This window comes from Hippocampus comes, unplaced genomic scaffold, assembly GCF_001891065.2.
Source record: "Hippocampus comes isolate QL1 unplaced genomic scaffold, H_comes_QL1_v1.1 scaffold7, whole genome shotgun sequence".
In the NCBI taxonomy this organism is placed as follows: domain Eukaryota; kingdom Metazoa; phylum Chordata; class Actinopteri; order Syngnathiformes; family Syngnathidae; genus Hippocampus; species Hippocampus comes.
Genome location: NW_017842060.1, coordinates 928,315 through 951,143, shown reverse-complemented (window position 1 = coordinate 951,143; position 22,829 = coordinate 928,315). Strand labels below are relative to the sequence as shown.

The 22,829-nt window shown below is 43.6% G+C and overlaps 4 protein-coding genes across 4 annotated transcripts; 1 reads left to right on the top strand and 3 right to left on the bottom strand.

The window, feature by feature from the left end:
- Positions 1-1,400: 1,400 nt before the first annotated feature.
- On the bottom strand, positions 1,401-8,044 carry LOC109511267 (GTP-binding protein 1-like). Its single transcript, XM_019862209.1, has 14 exons — positions 7,949-8,044; positions 7,418-7,613; positions 6,624-6,735; positions 6,360-6,540; positions 6,074-6,257; positions 5,825-5,989; positions 4,973-5,096; positions 4,497-4,611; positions 4,244-4,388; positions 3,744-3,926; positions 3,515-3,650; positions 2,456-2,634; positions 2,253-2,378; positions 1,401-2,078 (listed from the first exon to the last, which is right to left on the bottom strand). Exons 2-14 carry the CDS (start codon positions 7,604-7,606, stop codon positions 1,953-1,955), a joined length of 1,965 nt encoding a protein of 654 aa, XP_019717768.1. The 5' UTR covers positions 7,607-7,613; positions 7,949-8,044; the 3' UTR covers positions 1,401-1,952.
- A 589-nt stretch (positions 8,045-8,633) lies between these two features.
- lgals2b (lectin, galactoside-binding, soluble, 2b) lies at positions 8,634-11,207 on the top strand. The gene is made up of 4 exons (XM_019862301.1): positions 8,634-8,734; positions 9,565-9,638; positions 9,725-9,884; positions 10,844-11,207. Exons 1-4 carry the CDS (start codon positions 8,732-8,734, stop codon positions 10,988-10,990), a joined length of 384 nt encoding a protein of 127 aa, XP_019717860.1. The 5' UTR covers positions 8,634-8,731; the 3' UTR covers positions 10,991-11,207.
- A 478-nt stretch (positions 11,208-11,685) lies between these two features.
- Positions 11,686-13,862, bottom strand: LOC109511001 (urotensin-2 receptor-like). Its single transcript, XM_019861720.1, has 2 exons — positions 13,240-13,862; positions 11,686-12,991 (listed from the first exon to the last, which is right to left on the bottom strand). Exon 2 carries the CDS (start codon positions 12,905-12,907, stop codon positions 12,131-12,133), a length of 777 nt encoding a protein of 258 aa, XP_019717279.1. The 5' UTR covers positions 12,908-12,991; positions 13,240-13,862; the 3' UTR covers positions 11,686-12,130.
- Positions 13,863-14,016: 154 nt separating this feature from the next.
- Positions 14,017-21,354, bottom strand: LOC109511285 (arf-GAP with dual PH domain-containing protein 1). Its single transcript, XM_019862264.1, has 11 exons — positions 21,021-21,354; positions 19,881-20,011; positions 19,670-19,761; positions 19,252-19,334; positions 18,575-18,687; positions 17,646-17,792; positions 17,469-17,552; positions 16,870-16,932; positions 16,040-16,111; positions 14,972-15,200; positions 14,017-14,297 (listed from the first exon to the last, which is right to left on the bottom strand). Exons 1-11 carry the CDS (start codon positions 21,097-21,099, stop codon positions 14,269-14,271), a joined length of 1,122 nt encoding a protein of 373 aa, XP_019717823.1. The 5' UTR covers positions 21,100-21,354; the 3' UTR covers positions 14,017-14,268.
- Positions 21,355-22,829: the final 1,475 nt, after the last annotated feature.

Below are 22,829 nucleotides of genomic sequence, written 5' to 3'. Positions count from 1 at the left end.
AATAAAATCAGGCCCACATGTGGCTTCTTGCTCTTTTCCAACGACGCTGAATGCCTTACGCAGCAATGCCACCTGCTGGCCGAAAGAGACAACTGACCCACCCTCCCCTCCCGTCTCCAATTAAAAAAAAAAAAAACACTTCTGCACTTGCTCATGCACCACTCTCATCGCTCATCAGGGGAAATCAAAGTATTTTAAACCGTGAATATTTCAAATAATGCAAACAAGCGAGGACAAAAATCAAGTCTTCTAATTGGAGCGGCTATTATTACCATCGACCGTATTTTGATTTGGATTTTTTGCCGAGAGCCAAATTCAATTATGCATGAGAATCTTTATTTATTAAGACATTCATTTTGTGCTCCGCCAGGTTTCATCTGCCCTTTTTTTTTTCCTGTTTACCTTCGAGGCGGCTGATTAATTGTCGCATAATGTTGGCTCGCCTCGTTAAGAACGTCGACCGAGTTTGTGCGGGACTTCGGTGGCGGAGACAAACTTTTTCGATGAGATGGAACCGACTGTAAATGATGATAATGATCATAATTTCAAGCTGCCGGCGCACCTCCTTCGTTGGCGCGCGGAAAAACTTTCAATCGAGCGCGCTTCAGAAAGAGTCGGCCTGCCACGTCTAATTATCTGACCTATCGGGTGTTGCCGACGACTTTGCCGGCGTTTTTTCAATCAGCTCCTCCTCCCTCGGAGGACGCGTTTGCAGACGCCATAAAAACGGGGAATATGCCGGATGCATCCTGGGATGGAAATATCATTCGGAGCGGCCGGCCCGTTGAAGCATTCGCAAACGCTCAACGGCGGAGTGCTGTGATGAATCAATCGCATTTTGTTTAGTATCATGCAGATTACTTTGTGTCTGTTTGGGGGGGGCTTTGGGTGGGGGAATTGCAATTATTGTCTTGCAACAGTGCGCAAATGGGGGAGTGCTGGGGAGTAACTAATTACATGTAATAAAATGTAATCTGATTACAAAAGTCGATGTAATTGGAGTCCACGTGTAATGACGCACTGCATTAGGTCAACAGTGGATGTTTTCCACATCTTCTTCACAGAATTCAACAAACATTGTTATTTTTTTAATGATGCATTCATATTTCTTCATTATTAAAAAGTAAAAAGCGCCGATATGTTTAGTTCGGCAGTTAAAGACATTTTTTGACATGAAACATCCAAAGGGACTTGTTGATGAATTCATTCTGGACTAACAAATCTCATCTGTCATAATTGTGTTTTTGTTTCCGAGCTTACGGTTTACTGCGCTGTGCGGGGCCGCAAAATCCACCCGAAAATCAACTTGGAAGATGATTACATGACACAGCCTCAATATGTTCAACACCCTAAAAACAAATTACAAACAGCGGCGAGTGAGTCACGGCTTCCGTTGTTTCTCCCCGTAGTTTCGTTTATTCAAGAGGTTTTCGACAACACAAACTGCAGCCATTTCGTTTAAATGCGACCATTTGTACATTGAAAACGCTGTTTGAAAAATGAAACAACAACCCTTTTCTTTCTCTCTTTGTTTTTGCAACTTTATAAGGGACGAACAAAGAACACAAGACAGATTGTGCCATCTTTGAGAGGGAACAATCTGCTCAGCTTATTAAAAAAAAAAAGTGTGGACCGGCGCTGGGCGATATGAGCGATAAGTACATCACGATAAAAGGATTTCATACCGCTCGATTTCCTGATTTTAGCAAAGGCATTTTCCATTGATATCGATCACTTCGGGAAAAAAAAATCCCATTTGTGTACTGTTAGTGGTTGTGAATAACTTTGTCCAAAACTAGCGACGGGTGCATGCTTCCAAGTAGCATATTTGGACAGCAGAAACAAATTTGCCAGCAATTTCTTGCATAGTGTTGCATTTACTTGCTGCGCCTTGCTACGCTGTTGGTGTGCGCCTGCGTGTCGAACGTGCAGAAGAACCTGAGCGGTCGCGTCTACACGAGGCCCACCGCCGTTGTCGAGGGGCCCACCGGTGACGTCGCCGCCGCCGCCACGTTGGCACCTCCTTTCGCTCGGTGCCGCTGGCCGCCTCGCCGCCGCCCTCCGCCTCCTGATTTGAGCTGCCGACAGTAAAAGAAACGCACTCGTGACATCATCCGGGGGGGGGGACGATTAATTAAACAAGCACATTTTCTATAAGCTCTTCAACATTTAGGGAAGCTCGCTAAACTAAAAACATAATAATAATAATATTCATAATAATAATTGCTGATGGATCGCGAATGTACACTTACAGGAAGCGACGCGGCATTGGGACTGGGCGGTCGCATTTCCTCTGAGCCATCCCTGAACATTTTTTTGCCGGCTAGCATCTTGGCCTGCTGCGCCTTGGCCGCCTGCGTGTTGACCGACTGCACGAGCTGTGAACACCATTTTTTCTTTTTTCTCATCAGCGTTATCGAGCGCAACCGCCGGCGTTGGCGCCACGACGGCTAACCTTGGTGATGGTGCCCACGGCTTTGGTGCGGCCCTCGCGGAATACCAGCTTGTGGTCGCAGCGCAAATACTCGGGCGTCTTGATGAAGCGGAAGTGGACGGCCGCCTTGTCGCCGGTCCGCAGGCAGTCCTTGCTCATGGTCAGGATGGTCGCGGTCTGACGGATGCTGCCGCAGTGGACTGACGGCCGGCGGGCAAGGGAGAAAAAAATTGGAGTGTGATTCCAGAAGCGGCGGCTTCGCAGTGGCGACAAAAGATGGAGGACATTTTCAGCGGGAGTCCTGAAGCGATGGTAAAGGACGTTTGTTTTAAGAGGCGGCGGTAAAACAGCACTGGCAAAGACGGAGAAAATTGACATTGTGCTTCCGTAAATGGTGGCAAAGTGGCGGCATGCAAAGAATGCAAAGAAAAATTGGTTCAGTGCTGAAATAAGTTTGGGATTTTTCATTTTACACTTTTTTTTTTTTTTTCGGAGAGTGTCAATTAGTTTTTCGCTTTGGCTTGTTAATTTGTATCTTTTTTTTTTTTTTTGATACAATTTATCAAAATAACGACACTTCAAACAAATCCCGCAAGCTCAATGTATGAAATTAATTGAAAGAGACCAAAACAAACTTGTCATATAATCGAAGTTCGTTTTGGTCAGTTCTTTTTCACATTTAGTTTCAAGTGATTCATCATTTTTAAACGCACTCAGTTTTATTTTATTCCTTTCACGAATTGTTCCCCCCCCCCCCCCGGTTTTTGCTTGTTTTCATCAACTATAATAACCTTGGTGTGATTCCAGAAGCGTCAGCAAAAACGGAACACGATTTTAGCGTGAGAAAGATGCGCGCCGTTTTCAGCCCGATTCCGGAAGCAGCAAAAAAAGCCGAAAGAAAGTGGCGGCGGTAAAGACGGAAACATTTCTCCGTGTGATTGCAGAAACGGAAGCAAAGGCAACGCGATGAAAAAGAGCCGAGTACGTTCTCAGCGGCGGCGGCAAAGAAAGAAAACATTCACCGAGAAATTTTGAACGGGATTGCAAAAAGCGGCGGCGTCCGAGCACGCGGGCGCTCACCCATGGCCTGGTAGCGCGGTGATATCGTGGTGGGGTGGTGCAGCACCAGGATCTCCGCCTCAAACTCCCAAGTGGCCTGCGGCATCAGCTTGGGGGAGACCAACACCATGCCTTTCCGTATCGACGAGCGCTTGATCTAAACGGCGACCGAGAGGTGTGAAAGTGGAACGGGAAAGGGCTGGCCGCGCCGCCCCTTCTCCCAAACGTGCCCCCCCACCCTCCCTCTCACCTTTTTGAGCGAAAAGGACGCAGTCTGGCCGCCGCGCACCTCCTTGACGGGCATCCTCTTGCGGTGGATGGACTTGACTGCGATCGGGATGAAGGCGCCCAGCGGGTCGGGACCCAGGAGGAGCGTGTCGTTGAGTCGGATCACGCCGCGTAACGTGGTGCCCGACACCACCGTGCCCACACCCTGGCGACAGACAAGTCGGGCAATAGAGAAGCCAAACGCAAGCACAAAAATGGTCCACTCGAGCAGGACGAAGTTTCTGGCGTGTCACTTTTCTCCGATGGCGTGTCTTGTCCCCTTGAGCGAAGTGCCACCTTGCCCGACAGACTCAACGGCGCGAGAAATAACCCAGACTCCCCCACAAAAAATTGCTCCGAACATCTTCTGTCATCACATTTGTGCCATAGCCCCCCACCCCCGTGATTCATCGTCAGCTCACACAATCCAACTACAACGGACGCTTCCCGTGTATGGTTTGTTTGGGGGGTTCGGGCACCCACCGGTACGGAATACGTGTCATCGATTTGGAACTCGGCGGGCTCGTCGTCGTTGAAGGCGGTCCTGGACGAGAGCAGGTTGAGGAACATCTTAAGGAGGTCCATGTTCTCGCCCGTCACGTTGGAGATCTGGAAGATGGGACACATCCTGCCAGGGAGGCAAGTTCAAGACAACAGCGGCCTCGTGAAACAAACGCATCTTGGCCATTCTACGAAACGGTGACGAGATGACGCATCGTGCGCGGCGCGAGCTCACCGCTCCGAGCTGAAGTTGGACGCCGTGACGATGACGTCGTCCTTGTTCTGGACCAAGACGGGAATCTTTCTGCAGCCGGGTGACTTCAAAAGCCGCTGGAGTAGTTTGAGAGTTTCTGGAGGCAAGCCGTTGTTGGAGATGAGAAAAATATGTTTTTTTTTTTTTCTGTACATATTTTATGTACGAGTTTCTGGTGTTCGACGTCTTTTTTCGTCTCTTCAAATCTTAAATAACAAGCTCTGAAATACAATCATTGTATTTTATTAATGTTGGGTTTAATTTGCAACATTTCAATTTTTCTTTTTTTAATCTCATGCCATTTTTTTGAAATAGATGAAACTACTGCATTCTACCAATTACGGTCGGAAATAAACGCACACGATTTTGTCTGTTGATGTGTGTGTGTGTGGGGGGGGGGGGGGGGGGACAAAAAATATTAAAAAACAACAACCAAAAAACTCCACGACAAGACGAACCTTGCAGGATGTTGGTGGGACACATGTCTATCTTGGTGACCACCACAAAGACGGGCACGTTTAACGCCAGCGCCAGACCCAGGTGCTCTTTGGTCATGCCAACGATGCCAGCGTTGCTGCCCACCTGCGGGAAAATGCAGGAGTGCTTTAAATAGTTAAACGAAAATGGACAAATAACTCACAGATGAGCTCACTTGCTTGTTTTTCTTTTTTTTTTAATAAAGGAAAATTAATTCAGAAAAAAAATTTGAAAAAGGTTGAAAAGTTTATCTAAGATGTTGACTAGAAAAAAAAAACGCAGTCACTTATTCCATACATTTACTTTCAATAAATCACGCTATTTTTCAATGAAAAAAAAAAAAGACATTTTATTGTAAAAAGTGTCTATTTTTGTGCCACTATTTTTGATTTTATTGACTACAATTAATCCATTTCCAAATGATTTTATAAGTAGTTCAGATAATGGTTGGATGGAAATACATCAAAATATAAAAGTCTTGATATTACAATTTACAATAAAGCAACAAGTTTAAGAAAATGGACCCCCGTCTACTCGCAGCTCGGCACACGCAGAGTTGCTTCATCGCAGATTTTTTTTTCTCAATATTTAAAAAATATTTGACTTTGTTTTTTCCTGCCCCATTTTCATGGAAATCATGTGTTGAATGTTTTGCAGCCTTTCAATGCAATTTAAACGATTCTATGTGGAAAAAGGCAAAATCAGTGCAAGAAATAAAGAGAACTCTCTTGCTCACGTAAAATCCCCAATTCACACTCGTAAATTCTCAGCGGGCCGGATTACGGAAGCAAGTGGGCCCGCGGGCCGTACCGGGGGCACAAGCGCAGCCTCACCATGAGCATGCAAAAGTCGGGTAGGTGTCCGGTCATGCCGAACACCGTGGTCTTCAGGTACTTCTCGTGGCCCGCCAGGTCGATGAAGGTGATCACCTTGGAGGACTTCTCGCAGATCTTGGTCCAGTCCAGGCTTCCGCCGTGGCTGTCGGGCTTGTTGACCACCTGGGGGAAAGGAGACGGCGCGCGGTGACTTTGTGCGGGGCGTGGAACGTTACCAGGGCGCTTCGTGTCCCGCGTGCACCGCACCTGGCCCTCGTGGTCGAAACCCAGGATGTCGTTGCCCACGCTGCTGGTCCGGCCGCTCTCCATCTCGTGCTTGTGCCTGAAGAGCTTTTGGCGCGCGAAGCCACGGCCGTTGTCCAGCTCGCCGTGGGTCAGGACGCCCAGCAGCGTGCTCTTGCCGGCGTCCACGTTGCCCACCACCGCCACCCTGGACCCAGGAAGTGCAATTCAAGTTGTGAGTCAATTGTGCACAAAAGAGGGAAAGGCCAACTTCCACCTGACAGCATAACTAATAGCAGCTCAAGCCCACCTGACTTCCAGGAAGTCCTGCTCACCCACGCGGCGGCGGATGAGGTAGTCGCAGATCTTGCCGCCCACCTCTGTGCGCTCCCTCAGCGGGATGAGGTCGGCCTCCACCTGCTCGCACAGTGATTGCACCGTGGCCACCGACGCTTCCATGTCTCTGTCGCTCAGGCCGTAGTCGCCGCCATCTGAAGACCACCACATGAAGATAAATAAAATTAAATTAAAAATCATCAATCAAGTCACATTTGATCCTGTACGACATTCTTACCTGAGCCCATTCCAACCACGAAGATGGTCTCGCCGCAGCCCTCGTCAAGCCGCGCCCGTAGATGTCGCTGCAGTGCGTCGTACTGTTCACCTGTCGGACTCACCAAGACCATCTGAAAAGTACAAATAGGGAAAACTATGCAGATACATCAATCAGATTAAAAATTATGAAGATGCCCGTCTTTCTGTTGCAGGCTTCTCACTTTATATTGTACTTATTTATGTAATTAAATACATTTTTTGTGAGTAATATAGCTGCGCGGCAGGCCAGGATGACCAAAAATAATGGGAAATAGTAAAAAGGACACAAAGAAACATGGTTTTGGAAAAAACTCAACTCAACTCAACTGTATTTATAAAGCACTTTCAAACAGCCATCGCTGCATACAAAGTGCTGTACATGGAGCAATTCAACATATACAACAAACAGTAAAGCAAAAAGGTTTTATAATGCTTTCAAGCTACACTAGGTTTGACAATTTTACAACAAAAATCTGGAATTAGTTGGCGTGGTCATACATGCAGCTAGGTGTAGATTGAATCTAATATATTTGAGAACAAAATAAATTATTCTAAATGAATGTTTACGAGTTTATTGTTTTGTTTTGGGTTTTTTTAAGGTTTTTTTTTTTCTGAGTGTCTCTCGTCACGTCTAGCACGGCGTGCCCCTTCTAAATTAACGGGTTCGGGGGACGTATCACTTGTGTCACAGCATGAAACGTGTATGTATCGGAATGCATTTGACAAATCAATTCATAACTTTTTAAAAAGTACATGGTATCAAGGGAGGCCGACCTTGTTGCTTAAATCCAAAACTTCCGCCGATTCGCCATCGGTGCCCTCGCTGTCCTCCAAGCTTTCTCCCTCGCATGCATCGTCGTCTGCAGCGGCGCAGAAGCCCCGATCCGGGGCGAACATACAAGCGGGCACAGTGCATTCGGCGGCGGCTATCGTTGCTGCTCCCGTCGTCACGGACGACGCCATGATATGTCTATCACAAAAAAAAAAATAATAATAATACTAATAAGAACGTGGAAAGGACAAAGTTGAGACAAGTACACATCGGCTATTAGCCTTTAGCCGGTACTCGGCTAAATACTTGGTCAAGTTCAGTTCAGGTTAGCCAGCGAGCTAATGTTACACACAAACATACACACAGATTCTTTCAACAAGATTCAACCTTTTTCAATGGCCTCAGAACATGTCAGCTGCCTAAATCACAGTGATCGGTGTCCAAACAATTGATGAATCGACTTTTAAGTTACATGAAACTACTCTCTTATTGAACAGAGGAATATTAATTTAAAAAACAACACCGGTCGCTACCTGTTTTAGCTCTAACTTGTTGGTTGTTTATTAGCTTGAGGTGATATTCTGTGAGTTGGCTCTAAGGCACGCCTATGGTAAAATACGCACACACTATTGGCTGAAATATCTTTACGGGTCGCCCACTGCACTGAGGTCCAGCCAATGAGATGTGCCAACTGGTACGTGATGAAGAAGGAAACTGATGACAGACTTTCACTCGCGCAAGCGTGCTTGACAGAAGACAAATATATTTATGTGGGGATAATATTATTGTTAGTAGTAATAATAATAAGAAGAAGAACGAAAGGAAACTAAAAAAGCAAACGCCAATCACAAAATGCACACGGGAAACGGGACATTGTGTGACGCCCACTGTATTTGAGGTTCGGCCAATGAAGTTGTCTGGCTTGTCCGTGATGTCAGCGACAGTTTCATTTTTCATTGCAAAAAAGGACAATCCGAAATAAAATATATTTTAATCTTTAAGTATATTTTAAAAGTAATTAATAATAGCTCATTTTGCCTGATCTTGAAATGGTTATTCTTGCTGACATAATTAGCCTGCCGATGTATTTCATTGACTCAAACCCAATAGTGTATGTATTGTAAGCATATTTTTACTGACATTTTTTCCCATAGTAGGTGTCGTTGGCATGGAAATGTTTTACTATCCTGCCCCTTCCTGTCCCCATCACCTCCCCCACCTCCTCTTCCCGCTTCACCTGTGTTATATAAAGATCAGGACCAGTCATTGGAGTCTCTTGTCACTCGAGGCACGACCCACTCAAGACCCAAGCCAAGATGGTAAGTAGTGCACTAATATTCATTTCTCATTTCTATTTCCTCTAAAAGTTCATCTTGATTTTGGAGTCAAAACAAATTACTTTTCCATTTCAGCGGCTCTGGTTAAGGTAGTAAATGTTAATTTCTCACTGCTGACGCTAATCTCAACGGTTCTTTAATCGTGTAAATCGTTTTTCATACCGTGGATAGTCTCAACTATTGAACTGACAAGAAACAGGAAAAGCTCATTGTAATGAATTGTAATTACTCTCATGCAGACGACTGCTCTTATGTAGTAAATGATAAACTGGCGCCTCTTTAAGCGGTACAGAACAGCAAATCGTATGTGTGGGTGTGGGCCAGGATGTGCGCGAGATAGCATTTGACTTTTATTGATGATGTAAAAAGCAAAACTCAATCAATCAATCTATCACGTACATAAATAAATCATTTTTACTTTTCATAAGCATGGAAAGATTCTGTAAGTAATGTGCATACAAATGTAATATCGACAGATATGTACGTGGAGTGCGGATGGTTTATGGTGAGGTGTGTCTTTATGGCTTTCTGTGGTGAGCACATATGCGGTGTCCAAACAGACGCTTCCTGTTGCCAGAGATGATTATGCTATGACCTGGTTGATCATTAACACTGACGATAAGAACGTCTCGCGTAATCATTAGCGGAAAGTAGAGTCGTATTGTTTCACCGAACAGGCAGCCATTAGGTCAACTAATAAGAATACCGTATATGTCTATGACGTATGATACCATATGAAACAATACACACCATTAATCTGTCCATCCATTTGTCCACCCATCCATCCATCCGTTTGTCGTTGTCCATCGCAGAAAGTCCAGAACATGACCTTCAAGGAGGGGCAGGAGTTCAAGATCCGTATCAAGCCCAAAGATGACTGCAGCAGGTCAGTCGCTCACCAATTTACTCTCTCGATGTGCCTGCTTTTTGCTATTTCGTTTTTCATGGTGACAACACGTCAACCTCTCGCAGATTCTCCATCAATATCGGCCACGACTCGGAGAACATCGCACTGCACTTCAACCCGCGCTTTGACGACAGCGTCATCGTCTGCAACTCCATGTCGGGAGGCTGCTGGGGCGAGGAGCACCGCGACGAAAACCTCTGCTTCTCTCGTGGTGAGGAGAGCAAGGTATGACACCCCCCACCCCATCTCCCCCCAGCAGTTCTTCAACTCTCAAAATATGTCGACACCTGAAAGCAGCTAGGCCACAAGGGTTGTCCAAGTGATCATTTCAAAACGTAAACACCGGCAGATATTTATAGAAATAAAGTGTTGCATATTGATACGTATACAGTATAGGTATTGTGAGAAATCATTCGCATTGTCAGTGTCTTAACACACATGATGATCATTAATTATTCATAAAAACATGGCATGTAACGAAAGTTCATTTCAGCAAAACGGTTATTTCAAGTGTGTATCAAAGGGGAGCCCTTCGTGCTGGTCACTCGCCAAGAAGTAGCTCTCTGTTCCGGAAAGGTTGGCGACCTCGCCTTAGACTGGATGAGTTAGCATGGTTCAAATGCTAACAGTTAGCGACTGGCGTTTCATCATATTCAGCGCCTTTCCAAAATACAAGGATGTTCAAGGATGCACGAAGTTAAGGAAGGAAGCGAAATCTGAGCTCTTTAATGACTTGTCGGAGGATAGCTTCGCTAACATAGCATTAGCTAACAGCAACGACGGCGCACACTTTTCATTTTAGTTGCTGGACAGAAAGAAGTCAAATGTTCTCATATTGTACCGCATGAATTTAGGTTGAGATAAATGGGGAATTGAAAGGGCATTTTCACTCGAGCGACTTTTTTTGTTTTGTTTTATAACCATTAAGCTGCTGAACTGTGCTTGTAACGTAGGGTTTAAAGACACTCTTCGGTGTAATTGTAGTTGTTTTATTTGTCTTAAAAGCCATTCCCAAGACGAAGCCTGTGAGTGGATCAGGTCTTCGGTACTGCCACTATGCTAGGTCAACAGCTACATAATCACACGGAGCTTTATTGGGCCATAAAAAGCCTTTTTAAAAGATACAGGGGTCTACCTTAACATTTCAAAGTCCACTAACCGCTTTTTTTTTCTCTGTCTTCCAGTTCTACATCAACTTCAACTACGAGGAGTTCTATATCAAGCTGCCCGACGGCTCCATGATGAGCTTCCCCAACCGACTGGGCGACGTCAAGTACAAATACTTCGATGTGGGCGGCGACGCCAGGATAGTCGGCATCAAAATCAAGTAGAGATTGCCTTCATCTGTCGAGCGACGGTCGCTTCAACGTTGGCAAACCTGTACGTGACTCCTCATCATCCATCCTGGCTCTCCTAGAAAGCTTGGAATGAACTTTTTCACCTTGGAGTGATCTTGTCATGACAACAACAAAAAAAAAAGCCTCGAGAAGGAGCTAGAAAACAGCCTGCTTCGATGGTCAACGGGTTTGCGAATAAATATGATTAAAATGGACAATATCTTTAGTTTTGTGCGTGCGCGCGCGCGCACACACACACACACACACACACACACACACACACACACACACACACACCATTTTCCAAGCTCTAAAGCAAAACAGTTGTCATTTCAGGAGATAACACACATACAAACAAAAAAGGGAAAAAAGTTGGAAAAATTAGCTGAATGTTTTAAATGGGGAAAAACTTTCGAATGTCTTGAGGGGTCCACACTACAGTGTACACACTCACATACACACACACACACACACACACACACGAAATAACTGAAACTTGTGCAACTTGAAATTTAAACATAAAGGGTTACATTAGTTTGGCCATTTTGGGCTAATTTTAGAGGGGGGGGGACTATTTGGGGAGTCTTCTTCTGTCAGAAGGCAATTGCGTGTGTGTGACATAAAACCAAGACCAAAGAAAAAAAAATCCAATGGGCCTGTGAGATAATTAGCAGCAGGACTCTGAAGAGTGGGAAGAGGCCGAGGAATGTAACATTGCGTGACTACATTTCCAAAAAGAAGAAAGTGTGCGCGGCCATGTGGGAAAGCTAAAAATAATACCAAATATAAATGATCATAAAAAGTCTACCCTGCAAAGAGGTGGTCAAGTATCAATAAATGATCACTGGGTACCACTTTGCATTGATTGAAAGAGGTTTATCCCTGGTTTCGGAAAGGTCTTTAATGTGATGATGAACATATAAAGTACAGAGTTTACCTTGAGTCGCTTTTTGCATTAAAAGGGGCAAATTAATGGATTATGTTTTGATATCCAGAAAATGATTCATAAGTGGGTTATAAAGATTTTAAAATATTCACGTTCATGTAAAAATCCATCGTTTTCCCCCTGAGCCGAATAAGGGAAGGGAAATCACTTTCACCTTAAGCCGAAGCCTTCAGTCAAGACTTGCCGGTCTATGAGACCCGAGAGGGCGAGCTTCCTGTCGTCTCCATTCTGCTAGCCAGCGTGGACTGGCCTTTCTGGGCCAGGTAGTCCTTGTAATTGTTGGTCAGCAGAGTGTAGAGGAAAGGATTGACGCAGCTGTTACCGTATGTCAGACAGGTGACAAAAAAGTTGACGTAGTTGTGAGTGGCCGCGGAGAGAGCCTTGAGGGACTCCGGTGAGAAGAGCTGGGTCAGCTGCCACCCCCAGAAGGGCAGGAAACAGGCCCAGTAGGCCACCACGATGCTAAAGATCATGACTGCCACACGCTGTTTGAGTCCTCGCCGTCGGGCCGAGCGGGCCCGTCCTCCCGCACGGGCCTGGCTGGCCCAGTAGCGTCGAGCGAGGCCCACATAAAGCGACACCATGATCAGACCCGGGATCAGAACGCTGGTCAGGAACAGGATCCCCACGTAGGCCTTGAAAGCCTCCGGGGTCCACGTCGGGAAGCACATGCGCTTCACCACGGGGGGGAAGGATGTGCACCGCACGAAGGGGATGGTGGACAGGTAGAGCAGGTCCGCCAGGGCCAGGTTGGCCACGTAGATGTAGACGGAGCCCTTGCGGCGCAGTGCCGCCGAGCGCGTGATGGCCAGCGTGTACGCGTTGCCCGCCGTGCCCAGGAGCCACATGACCGTCAGGGTGGCGCCCAGCACACACGTCACCCACAGGCCGGCCGCGCCATCGCTGACGCTACTGTCCAAGGAGCCTCCCGTGGTGTTAGAGGTATTGTTGGTCATGTAGTTCATTGGGGGTCAGTGTCGGCAATCCGATGGCATCTTCTGAGACTCCAATTATTTTGACAGCAATGCCGTGAAGAAATTGTCAGGCTCCTGTACATGAATGAAAAGCTGCTAAATACTTTCTGGGAAAACAGTGTCATTTAGCCGCAAAAAAATGGTCATGCTGTCAACCATCTTTTTTTTTTTAAGACTTTGGCAAGGAAAAAAAAAAAGATAATTGAACCGGAATCTTACAAAAAGCACATGTGCAAGAAAATGTCAGCAGCTTTACATTATGACAGAAACACAGTCAAAAGCTGGAAAGAAGAGAGGGGAATTTGACAAAAACAACGACAAACCTTGTCTGGCGGTCCCAAGAGAAGCAAGAGGAGTCACATCAGATCGGTGGCCTCCATCCGTGCCGATATTCCAAATGGAAGCCGACTTCCCGGAGGTCTTGTCAGTTCATTGGAGCCGTTGCAGCTCTCCCTTCTGTTGTCTTTTTGTCAGTCAAGTGTTAAAGCGCCACCCCTGCCCACCCAAAAACCTCCACCTCACAAGCGCCGGTGGGAACTTTTGGACAGTCTCAATCCCTGTTTGAACATTCGGTTGAGTTGAGTATTCGAGGAATGTTGGACGTATTGTTTCAGTGTATTGGTGTTGTTTGAAAAGGATGGGACACAGCAGGACAGCAACTAAAAAATAATCATAATAATTTAAAAAAAGTGAAGGCGACAAACTTTTTATTCAGTAAAAATCATTTTGTGTGTTAAAAAAAAAGAGTAAGAGTTAGGGAAGCATATTGCATTTATTTGGATTAATTTTCTGAGTAATTTATTTGGAACTTTATTTTTTAAAATATTTTTTTAAGTTCCTGTGTTTCTTTCAGTTATATGGATTTTTTTCCTGTTTTTCAGTCAAAGATTTCACATGTTTGTTTTGAGGAGGTTCTGTCATTGACAAAGAAATGGAGAAAAACAGAGAAAAATCCCCCCTAAAAGAGAAAAAAAATCTGTAAAAAGAAAACTATTCCAGAAAATAGAAAATAAATCGGAAAAACATATTTGTAAACCAGAAAAATATGTACTCTGAAAAACTAAAAAAAAAATTAAAAACAAAGCCCCGGCAAATTACTCTGAAATAAACATTTTCTTAAATGCAATGCAAGTGTAAGCCTCCCAAAATATATTAAAGAAAAGAAAATATAATCGGAGAGACTTATCATGGGTTAGGATATAAAAAGAGCCACTGAATGGCGCTGTTGGATTGTTGAACGCTTGAGAAGATGACCCACTCGTTGCCTGTTATTTTCAGTCCTGGTTTTTTGAACACTTGATGGGGGGCCAAAAAAAAAAAAAAAAAAATCCTGTTGGCAATCTGCTGCTGGGTCAATGTCTGTGCTTGAACAAAGCCTCCACTGGAAACAAAACACACACAAGTTGCATGAATAGACTGCCAGTAGTTGCCTGGGGGCATTTAAAATTTTGACAGAAAATGTTGTCTTGATTTTTCCATGTTTTTTTGTTGTCAATTTTAGAGAGTTTATTTTTTTAAATCTGAATATTGCTTGAATACCACAAAAACTGAAAATTGTGGAATTTCCTAATAAAAAAAAATCAAATGTTAGAAATGTGTCTGAATTTTGTAATTTTGAGTGAACTCAACCTAGAATTTCAGGAGACAGTTTCAGTGTGTAAAAATAAAAAAATAAATAACGAAATAAATAAAAGGTAGATTGAAAGAAAATTGTTGCAGTTTCGCCCTGTCGCCAAATTGTATGCGAGCGACGTTTGTCTTGCTTTGCGAAGATTCAAGCGAGTGAGCTAACTGAGCCTCTCACTTCAGCTCCGCTCTTCGCTTTTAGTTTCTGTCTGGAGCAAACTGCTTCTTCCTTGACTTAATTGAACAAAAACGACACCAAAGTACCAAAGGGTGGATGTGCAGCCTCGAAAGACGGCACAGGCTTCTTTTGATCAAATGGCTTCATGTAGCGGTGTGGGTAGCCAACTGTTATTTTATTTTATTTTAATAAGTGGAGTTAGGCTGCGCTGCTGTTGGGGTAAAAAAAAAAAAAACACGCCGAGGTCTTACTGGTGTACTCCTGCGGGGACATCTGCGCGTTCATGACGTCGTTGAAAAGCTTGAGCCAGTCGAGCTGCTCGGCCTCCGTCTCGCATGTGAACAGGAAACAGCGGTCGGGCGTGACAATGGTGATGCCGTGCTGCCACGCGCCATTGCAGTAGGTGCCGGCGGGCAGGCCGGCCGAGGCGCTGTAGTGCTCCTTGCTGCCCAGAAACACCTCGCCCTTGGCGAAGGCGTCCTGCAAAAGGAGAAAAAATATGGCTTGGAGACAAATGGCCTTGCTTAAGAAAGAGAGAGAGAAAAAAAGGACATTTTCACCAAGCATTTTGCTTCAAAAAATGTTTTAAAAATGGCCATCGAGCTGGAGTTCATTTTCAATTTCATGAGTACGATTGTGTAATTTTGTCAACTTTTTTTGTTTTTGTGAATATTTGTTTGCAGTTTTGGGAGACTGTTTAATTTTTGTATTAAAAAAATATTTGTGCAATAATTTTGTCTGAGTTTAAGATTAAATGTATTTTTTGTGGGGAAGGGGGGTTGCGATAGTAATTTGTGAGAAAATTGCATGTGGACAAATTTGTTGTAAACTAATTAGTTTACAACAAATTTGCAACAAAAAATTGCCATTGTGCCAGAATTCTTTTTAATTATGAGTAAAATTATGAAATTATGCAACATTGCTTGTTCTTTTTTTTGTTTTGCAAATATTTGCACATTTATTCAATTCTGAGAATTTGTGACCAAAAAATGAAATTTGTTAGAACTGTGCCATATTCAGATTCATATTCAGATTCAGGAAACTTTATTCATCCCCATGGGGTAATTTGGTTTTAATGGTTTATGGTGATAAACTGGCACCAAAAAAAAAAACCCTAAATCACATTTTGTTAGATGTGTGTGTGACACATTTTTAAATTTTGAGATTTTTTTTTTTTTTGTGAAATGTGAAATTTTGTGGAAAGAACAATCATATTACACCAATAAAGCTATAAACAAAGAAAAAAAAATCCCAATCTGACAGGCATCAAGTTGATTTAATATGAGCACGTGGAGTAAACATGTGTGTGTTTGTCCTACCAGCGGGTCCTTGTAGTACATGAGTCGTCTCTGGTCCAAAGTGAACCAACGTTTCTTGAAGCCTTCTGTTTGCTAGCAAAAACACAACCAAAAACAAAACAGTAATTGTTACCAGTGCTGCAGTCACGTGCGCGAGATTTTTGCCCAAACTTGAATGACGTCTTTCAGATGGAAAGACGGACGGGGGAAATCCGAGTCCGAGTTCAGTGGCGGTTCGGATTTCCGAAAAGGCTCAATGTTGAAAGAGGCATTGTTAGCGTTCGTGTCTCGGATCGGAGTCGTTTGTTCCGGTACGAGACTCCGCTGTGTGCAGGCCACCAGCCATCATTTCGTACGGAAATTGTGAACGGCAATTGGTGGACTTTGGACGTGGCTTTGGGTTTATTTGACTGGAATGAAACGCAATGTCGACAAAATAATCTCAAGGCAAGCTAATTCCAATATAGCCTTTCAAAATTATAGACGTCAGGGGTGTCCAAACTTTTTCATTTGAGGGCCCGATACATGAAAAAAACTGGAAAGATGAAAGGTCCCCTTTAAAATCCCGTTTCCACATTCAGAACCCCCCCTCCCCCCAAAAAAGAACAAACTGCACTAAGGTAAGCATTTTTCAATGATCATTCACGCGACGTCTTCATAAATCAGCCAGCGAGTACAAAGAGGGCCAAACTATTTTTGTTTTTCCTGTGACATATTTTGCGTTATGCTTATTTTACATTCTTTATTCCAGCTTTTAGTTTTGATTATCATTATTATTCTTTTTTCAAATTTGTGGGTTGTGTCATATTTTGTTGAATTGCGTTGTTCTTGTGTCTTTTTGCCAGACCTACCCGGGGACCCGTCTTCTCCATGTAGCCCTCTTTCAGGAAGTTACGGGTGAGTTTCGGAACCAGCTGAGACCAACAAACACACAACAGTCAACAGTTAATTAAAAAAAAAACAAAAAAAAAAACGTTTTTTAAATCCCCAAACTTAGACATTGTCCCATGCCCGCGTTGAGATTTCACGGTCAATTTTAAGTCAACTATCTGTCCAGAAAACAAGCTAATTGGGACTCATTTTTGGCCAATTCCCATGTTGGGCTTGGACAAAGTACAAAGTAGTTCCGTCATGGGTTCGAGAGAATTTTCCAAGGATCGTGTTAAGAAAGACACTTCGGCCCAGTTTCATGTTCATTGGTTACACCGGTGATCGTAGCATTTTTTTTTTCTTCAAACAAATTCTGAGGCCTCATTTTTCATTACATTCTCCAAAATGGGCGAGTCAGACCAAAATTGTTGACTTCCTGTTCAGTTTCAGTCGAGGGGTCGTCCTTGAGTCACTTTCGAGCATGGTCTTTTTTGGGGAGGGGGGGGTAGACATGTCCCACCAATTGCGTGCCAATTGGCGGAAGCTTCCAGGGGGGGGGGGCGCTATGGAGCGTACTGACCTCTGCATCGGTGGCTCCGGGAAAGGCCACCTTCATGTAGTGAAGCTGGACGGCTCGGATGGAATTAAACCAGTCGACGATCTCCTGCGGGGGGATAAGGCACAGAATCAGGCCGGGACCAACGTACGGACCCCTCGGCGACCCACGCGTTTGCGGTAGCGTCACTCCGAGGCGGACCTTGCCGCTGTCGTGGTAAAGGAAGATGTTGCGGGTGCTGTAATCTTTGAGATATGTAATCTGCAGGCCGTTGGGATGTCCGATCTTGTCGGGCTGGAAGGTGGCGTTGATGCTGTCCACCTTGATCACCGCTTTGGGCTCCTTGGCCTGCAGGGGGCGGAAAATACAAAATCTTGGGAGTTTATGTGCATCTCTTTTCTAAGCCACGCCCTACAAAAAAAATTATTATTGGGGAAAATGGATAGTCTTGAACGTTTCTTCGATACTGTAGACTTTGTCCTGGAGAAAATTTGGCAAGCTGTCCAGCAATGAGGCACGGAGACTGTTGACATGGTCGACAGTCCCTGAGCCAATCAGGATGCAGAACACAAATGCACGGTTAAAAAAAAAAAAAAACATGAAAAAAAATGCACGGAAAAAAAATCAGACAGCTCAGGTGTGAAAGATAAACTGTTATAGTGAGGGATTACTGTATTACATAAATCTTGTGGCCAGTCTGCAGGAACAAAAAAAAAAACAACACATTTTTGTAGAATAAAAATAGTAATAAAGAACTTGGAAAATTGCAGATTTTTTTTCATTAAAAAACTGAGTGTAACAGTCAAATAGTATATCTATTATTAGTCCTTTTTGGAGAAAAAATGAAGGTTTTTATTTTCAGTTGAAGGATTTTTTTTGTTTTTAATCATGGGAAAATAATTAATTTAACAGCAATGTTGCATTTTTTTTCTCAAGAAAAATCTCAGTCAGAACAGGATAAAGTTAAATTTGTACCGTGTGTTGTTCTTTTGTTGTTGCGGCTAATATGTGTGTGTGTGTGTGTGTGTGTGTGTGTGTGTGTGTGTGTGTGTGTGTGTGTGTGTGTGTGTGTGTGTGTGTGTGTGTGTGTGTGTGTGCGCGTGTGGCGTGTGGCGAGGACGTTTGCTTACATCATGTTTGGTGAAGTACTTGAGCGTGCCCTCCCGCTCGGAGAGGACGAATCGCCTGCTGAGGAAGAGGCCGTTGTCGCGGCCCCTTTTCATCAAGGTGCCATCCCTGATGGCTGTGGGGCAAAGGTCAAGCTTAGCATTGGTGTCATTTGACTCTCAAAGTACTTTTTGAGGGAATAAGTCTTTGATTTTCAAAAGGGCGCAGGATTCTCTTGAAAATATCGGTTTGGTCTAAAATTTGCAGTTTTTCAGAATGAAGGCTACATGATGAAAAATTAAAAGTACTTAAAAAAAAAAGAGAAATTATCCATAAAATCACTGCTTAAAAAAACATGATTAAAAAAATTCTTGTTCAAAAATTCCAACAAAATTGTTCTCCTTTCAAAATAAATGCAACACTCCCCCCAAAAAGTTTTTCAACAGTTACAAAGTAGTACTGTTTGTAAAAAACAAAAACAAAAAAAACTTTTATCAACAACAACAAAACAATCCTCAAAACTACATTTTCAGAATATGTGCTGCATTGAGAAAACAAACATTACATAATTTTTAACCCCATTTTTAATTACAGAATATAATCAAAGCACTACTTTAAAAATTTTTTAAAAAAACCAAAATGCCAACATTTTTCGTTCCTCTGGCTTTGAATACATCAGAATGCGTGTGTCTCCACTTGCCTTCCTCGTACGTAAACTTGTTGGCCGATTCGGTGAATTCCTTGCGCTCGTACTTTGCTCGAATCCACTGCTCCTTCAGCACCCTAACAAACAACACAATAAAACCAACACAAAGGATTGAACAATCTGCGTGAGAGCAGGAGGCTGCTACACTAACTCGTTCAAAATCGCCGTTGTCACTGACAACTTTTGTGACGCGTAATATTGGCGACCCAGCCAAGACACGTAAACTCATCCCACTGCCAGCCCATTTTCAGACCCAGACACCAACGATCGAACGTTCGGATTCTTAAAAGACATGAAAAAACGTCCCAGGCATTGAATGAGTTTCAATGTTGAATTAGCATGCTAGCTTCAAAGCTAACTTTCGCTTCTGACTTAACAATTGTTGAAAACCTTTGGAAATGTCTGTTCTCACTGGCAGTCTTTGTGTGACGGCTTGTAATAGTAGACGGGAACGGAGGCCTCGTATTTGTTCTTCATCCGCTCGTTTCCATTCTCCGCCATGAACTGACAAAAATAAATAAATAAATAAATAAAAATTTAAAAATAGAGCACACACAGTACTTCGAAATAAGGGCATGGACATCATTAAAAAAAAAAAAAAGGCGAAAACTCAGTGGTGCTACCTGGACCTCGTGGTCCTCCCAGTGGGAAAGACTCAGCGACTTGACCTTGCTGATGTCGGGAATGTTCCGGTGGATGCCGGAACAGGCCAAGCAGATGAACACCCCCAACGAGGTCGAACCCCAGTCGGGATCTGCGCTACCACAACAGGAAGTTCACTCACAGAAGGATCCCCTGAACGGGTAATATTTGATGGGTCATTTTCATATCGAAATGTTGTCGCAATACACCGGAGGGATCTGTGAGCTGAAATGAGGCAACTTTTCAAGACGGCAAATGGCGTGGAAATCCAACAGCTTCGTATCATTTGTATATTAAGCCAAACTAATGGCCGATTATGTAAAAATAATTTTAAAAAGGTGTGGTGGGGGGGGCGGGGGGGATTAATGTTCCAACTTTTAGCCTTCATTTGGATTGATTTGCCTTTTTCTTATCTGGCAAACATTCTTATCAGATTCTTATCTCGGAAGAAGATGCAGGCCGCGTTCCTTAAAGGAGACGGAACCAGACGACAAGAACACAAAAATTAAAGACTTCCAAAAAAACAGAAAACCCAAAGCATAGAGTCATTTTGTTCATATGTTTACATGACAGTGGTGCAAAAAACTTTTTTGGGGGGGTGTTTTCCATTTTTTTGTTATTTTTCGTTGACTCTAATGCTTTGCTGGCACCTTTTGCAAATAAAGCCTTTGAATAAGGTGGTTGTAAAAAAGTTTGGTTTGGTGCTTGCTCAAGTACATTGCTTATTTTTGGGGTGGGTTGGTCCTAAAATCGTCTTCATTGGCCAAGCGATCGTCGTCATAGGGCATGCTTCTTTCGGGTAAAAAAAACTTTTTTTGTATTTAGTATTTGACTGTCTCCCTTTCGATACCTCCTTGAAGACACATTTGAAGGAAAAGCGGAGCTTCCTCGGCATGCCAGCACAGACGAGCGGAGCGGGACGAGGGCGTGTGCAGCATGTCACGACTTGCACTACATTTCAAATCCTCCTGGAGTTTCCACTCCGCAAAAGCCCCAAAATCTTTTCACTCCCAATGACTTTCCCCGCAAAAAAAAAAAACAAACAAACAAACAAACAAAAAAAAAAAAGGCACGCGCACGCACACCCATTGACAGAAAACTAAAGTAAATGCCCTTCTCACCTGCTGCTCCACAGTCCACACAGGTGTCATTTCCAGCCCTCTGCAGGATTTCCCGGAGTGCACGAGTGGACATCGACATGGTGGACAGATCCAATTCTCTTCTTCTAACGAGCAGACGCAGAGGAATAAATTATGGTGGTCGGTGGTAGGGGTCTTCCAAGGTCTATCTCCTCCTGGCACCCCAGAAGTGCGCCTCAGACTGGATAAACACAATGGCGAAGTCCTCATAAGGGGAGCGCGTCCATGCTGGAGAGACACAGTCAGTGCGTAAATTCCACCAGTGACTCAGCCCGCGATTGCGTGTGCGTGTGTGTGTAACCCGATACTGTACAAGGAAGTCCATCGCAAAGGGCGGCGCGGACTGGTTTTTTTCCCCCTTCTGCATGATTGCGCAAAAAGCCACTGCGCATCTCGCACCTGAGGACCTTAAAAAAAAAGGGGGCGGGCCACACTTTGGTTGGAGGAGCGGCTAAGGTGAGCAGAAGTGTTCGAGCTCATGGCGGACAACAACCCGAGTTGGACTCGACGAGTGGCGGGGCAAGGAGTGCCAGTTGAAAAAAAAAAACAATAAGAAAAAGAAATGAAATGTATGACGTGCACAACTAAAGGGCATAGTTCTGAGGTCTCCCCAAACCACCTAAAAAATAAAATACAAACTCCAGACTGGGGAGGTGCGGCGTCCAAATTAGGATCTGGACCAAAGTCCCCCTTGGGCGGGCAACAGTCTGAGCAGGCATCGGGATTTTTCTCTGTTACTGTCAAAAAAATCGATGTATAAAAATCATCCAATAAAAAAACGAATTAATCATATATGATATCATGATTAACCCAACACCCGCTTGGGCGGGCAATAATGCGATCTATCTATCACAAAATAAATAACTTTATTAAATACAAAAGGATTCTGATTTTTGGCGAATATAAAATATAAAAATCGACAGTATAAAACTATCCTCAAAAGTACCCTAAAAATGAATTCAGGCTAACCTAAGCCACTCACAAGTATGTAATATCCACTTTGGCCAAGAGGAGGAAACAGTGTATCACGTTTGGAATTCGATCGTGTTGCCGTGGCGCGTTTCAAGAAAATAATTCATCACTGTCATCCCATTATTAATGAAGAGACATTGGAATAAGGAGGAACGTTTTACATCATCAACAACAAGAACAACACACCATTGCGACTCCAGAATGAAAGGCACACAGAAAGAAGCAAGACACCTCATCGAAAATTGCCAAAACAGACAAACCCATGTAAGAAGCATGACCAAAATTAAAAGAGACAACACAGGCAAGACAGCATGTATTTTAAAAACAGAAAACAAATGACAAATATATTCACGTATTTACATCTAAAACGGGAACCAACCATTTGAGAAAAAACAAACAAACGGAAAAAGTACCAGGCGCACAAAGATGACGTCGAAAGACCGATCTCAGAGTCTCCTCAGGGTTTTAAAAAGAATAAAAGAAAGACATAAAAATATTAGTTTCCTATTGTTTTGATTTAAAATATAGATATTTTTTAATTTATGGCGTTATTTTTTATTTCTTTCCATTAATGTTTTTTTTTGATATTTTAATATATTTCCCATCAACGAAATCTAAATACTGTAACTGCAATTTATCATTAGATTGAGGCAGCAGGCAGTTGGATCAAAAACTAAAATCTATCAAACCTGTCATTCCTTTCTCAGATCAGAATTTTTCAAAACATAATTATGAATTCAATTAAGGAAAAAATGTTTTTAATGAGCTGTCACAGCGTCTCTCCACACTAAGGAAACGACATGATTATTGCCCCCCCCC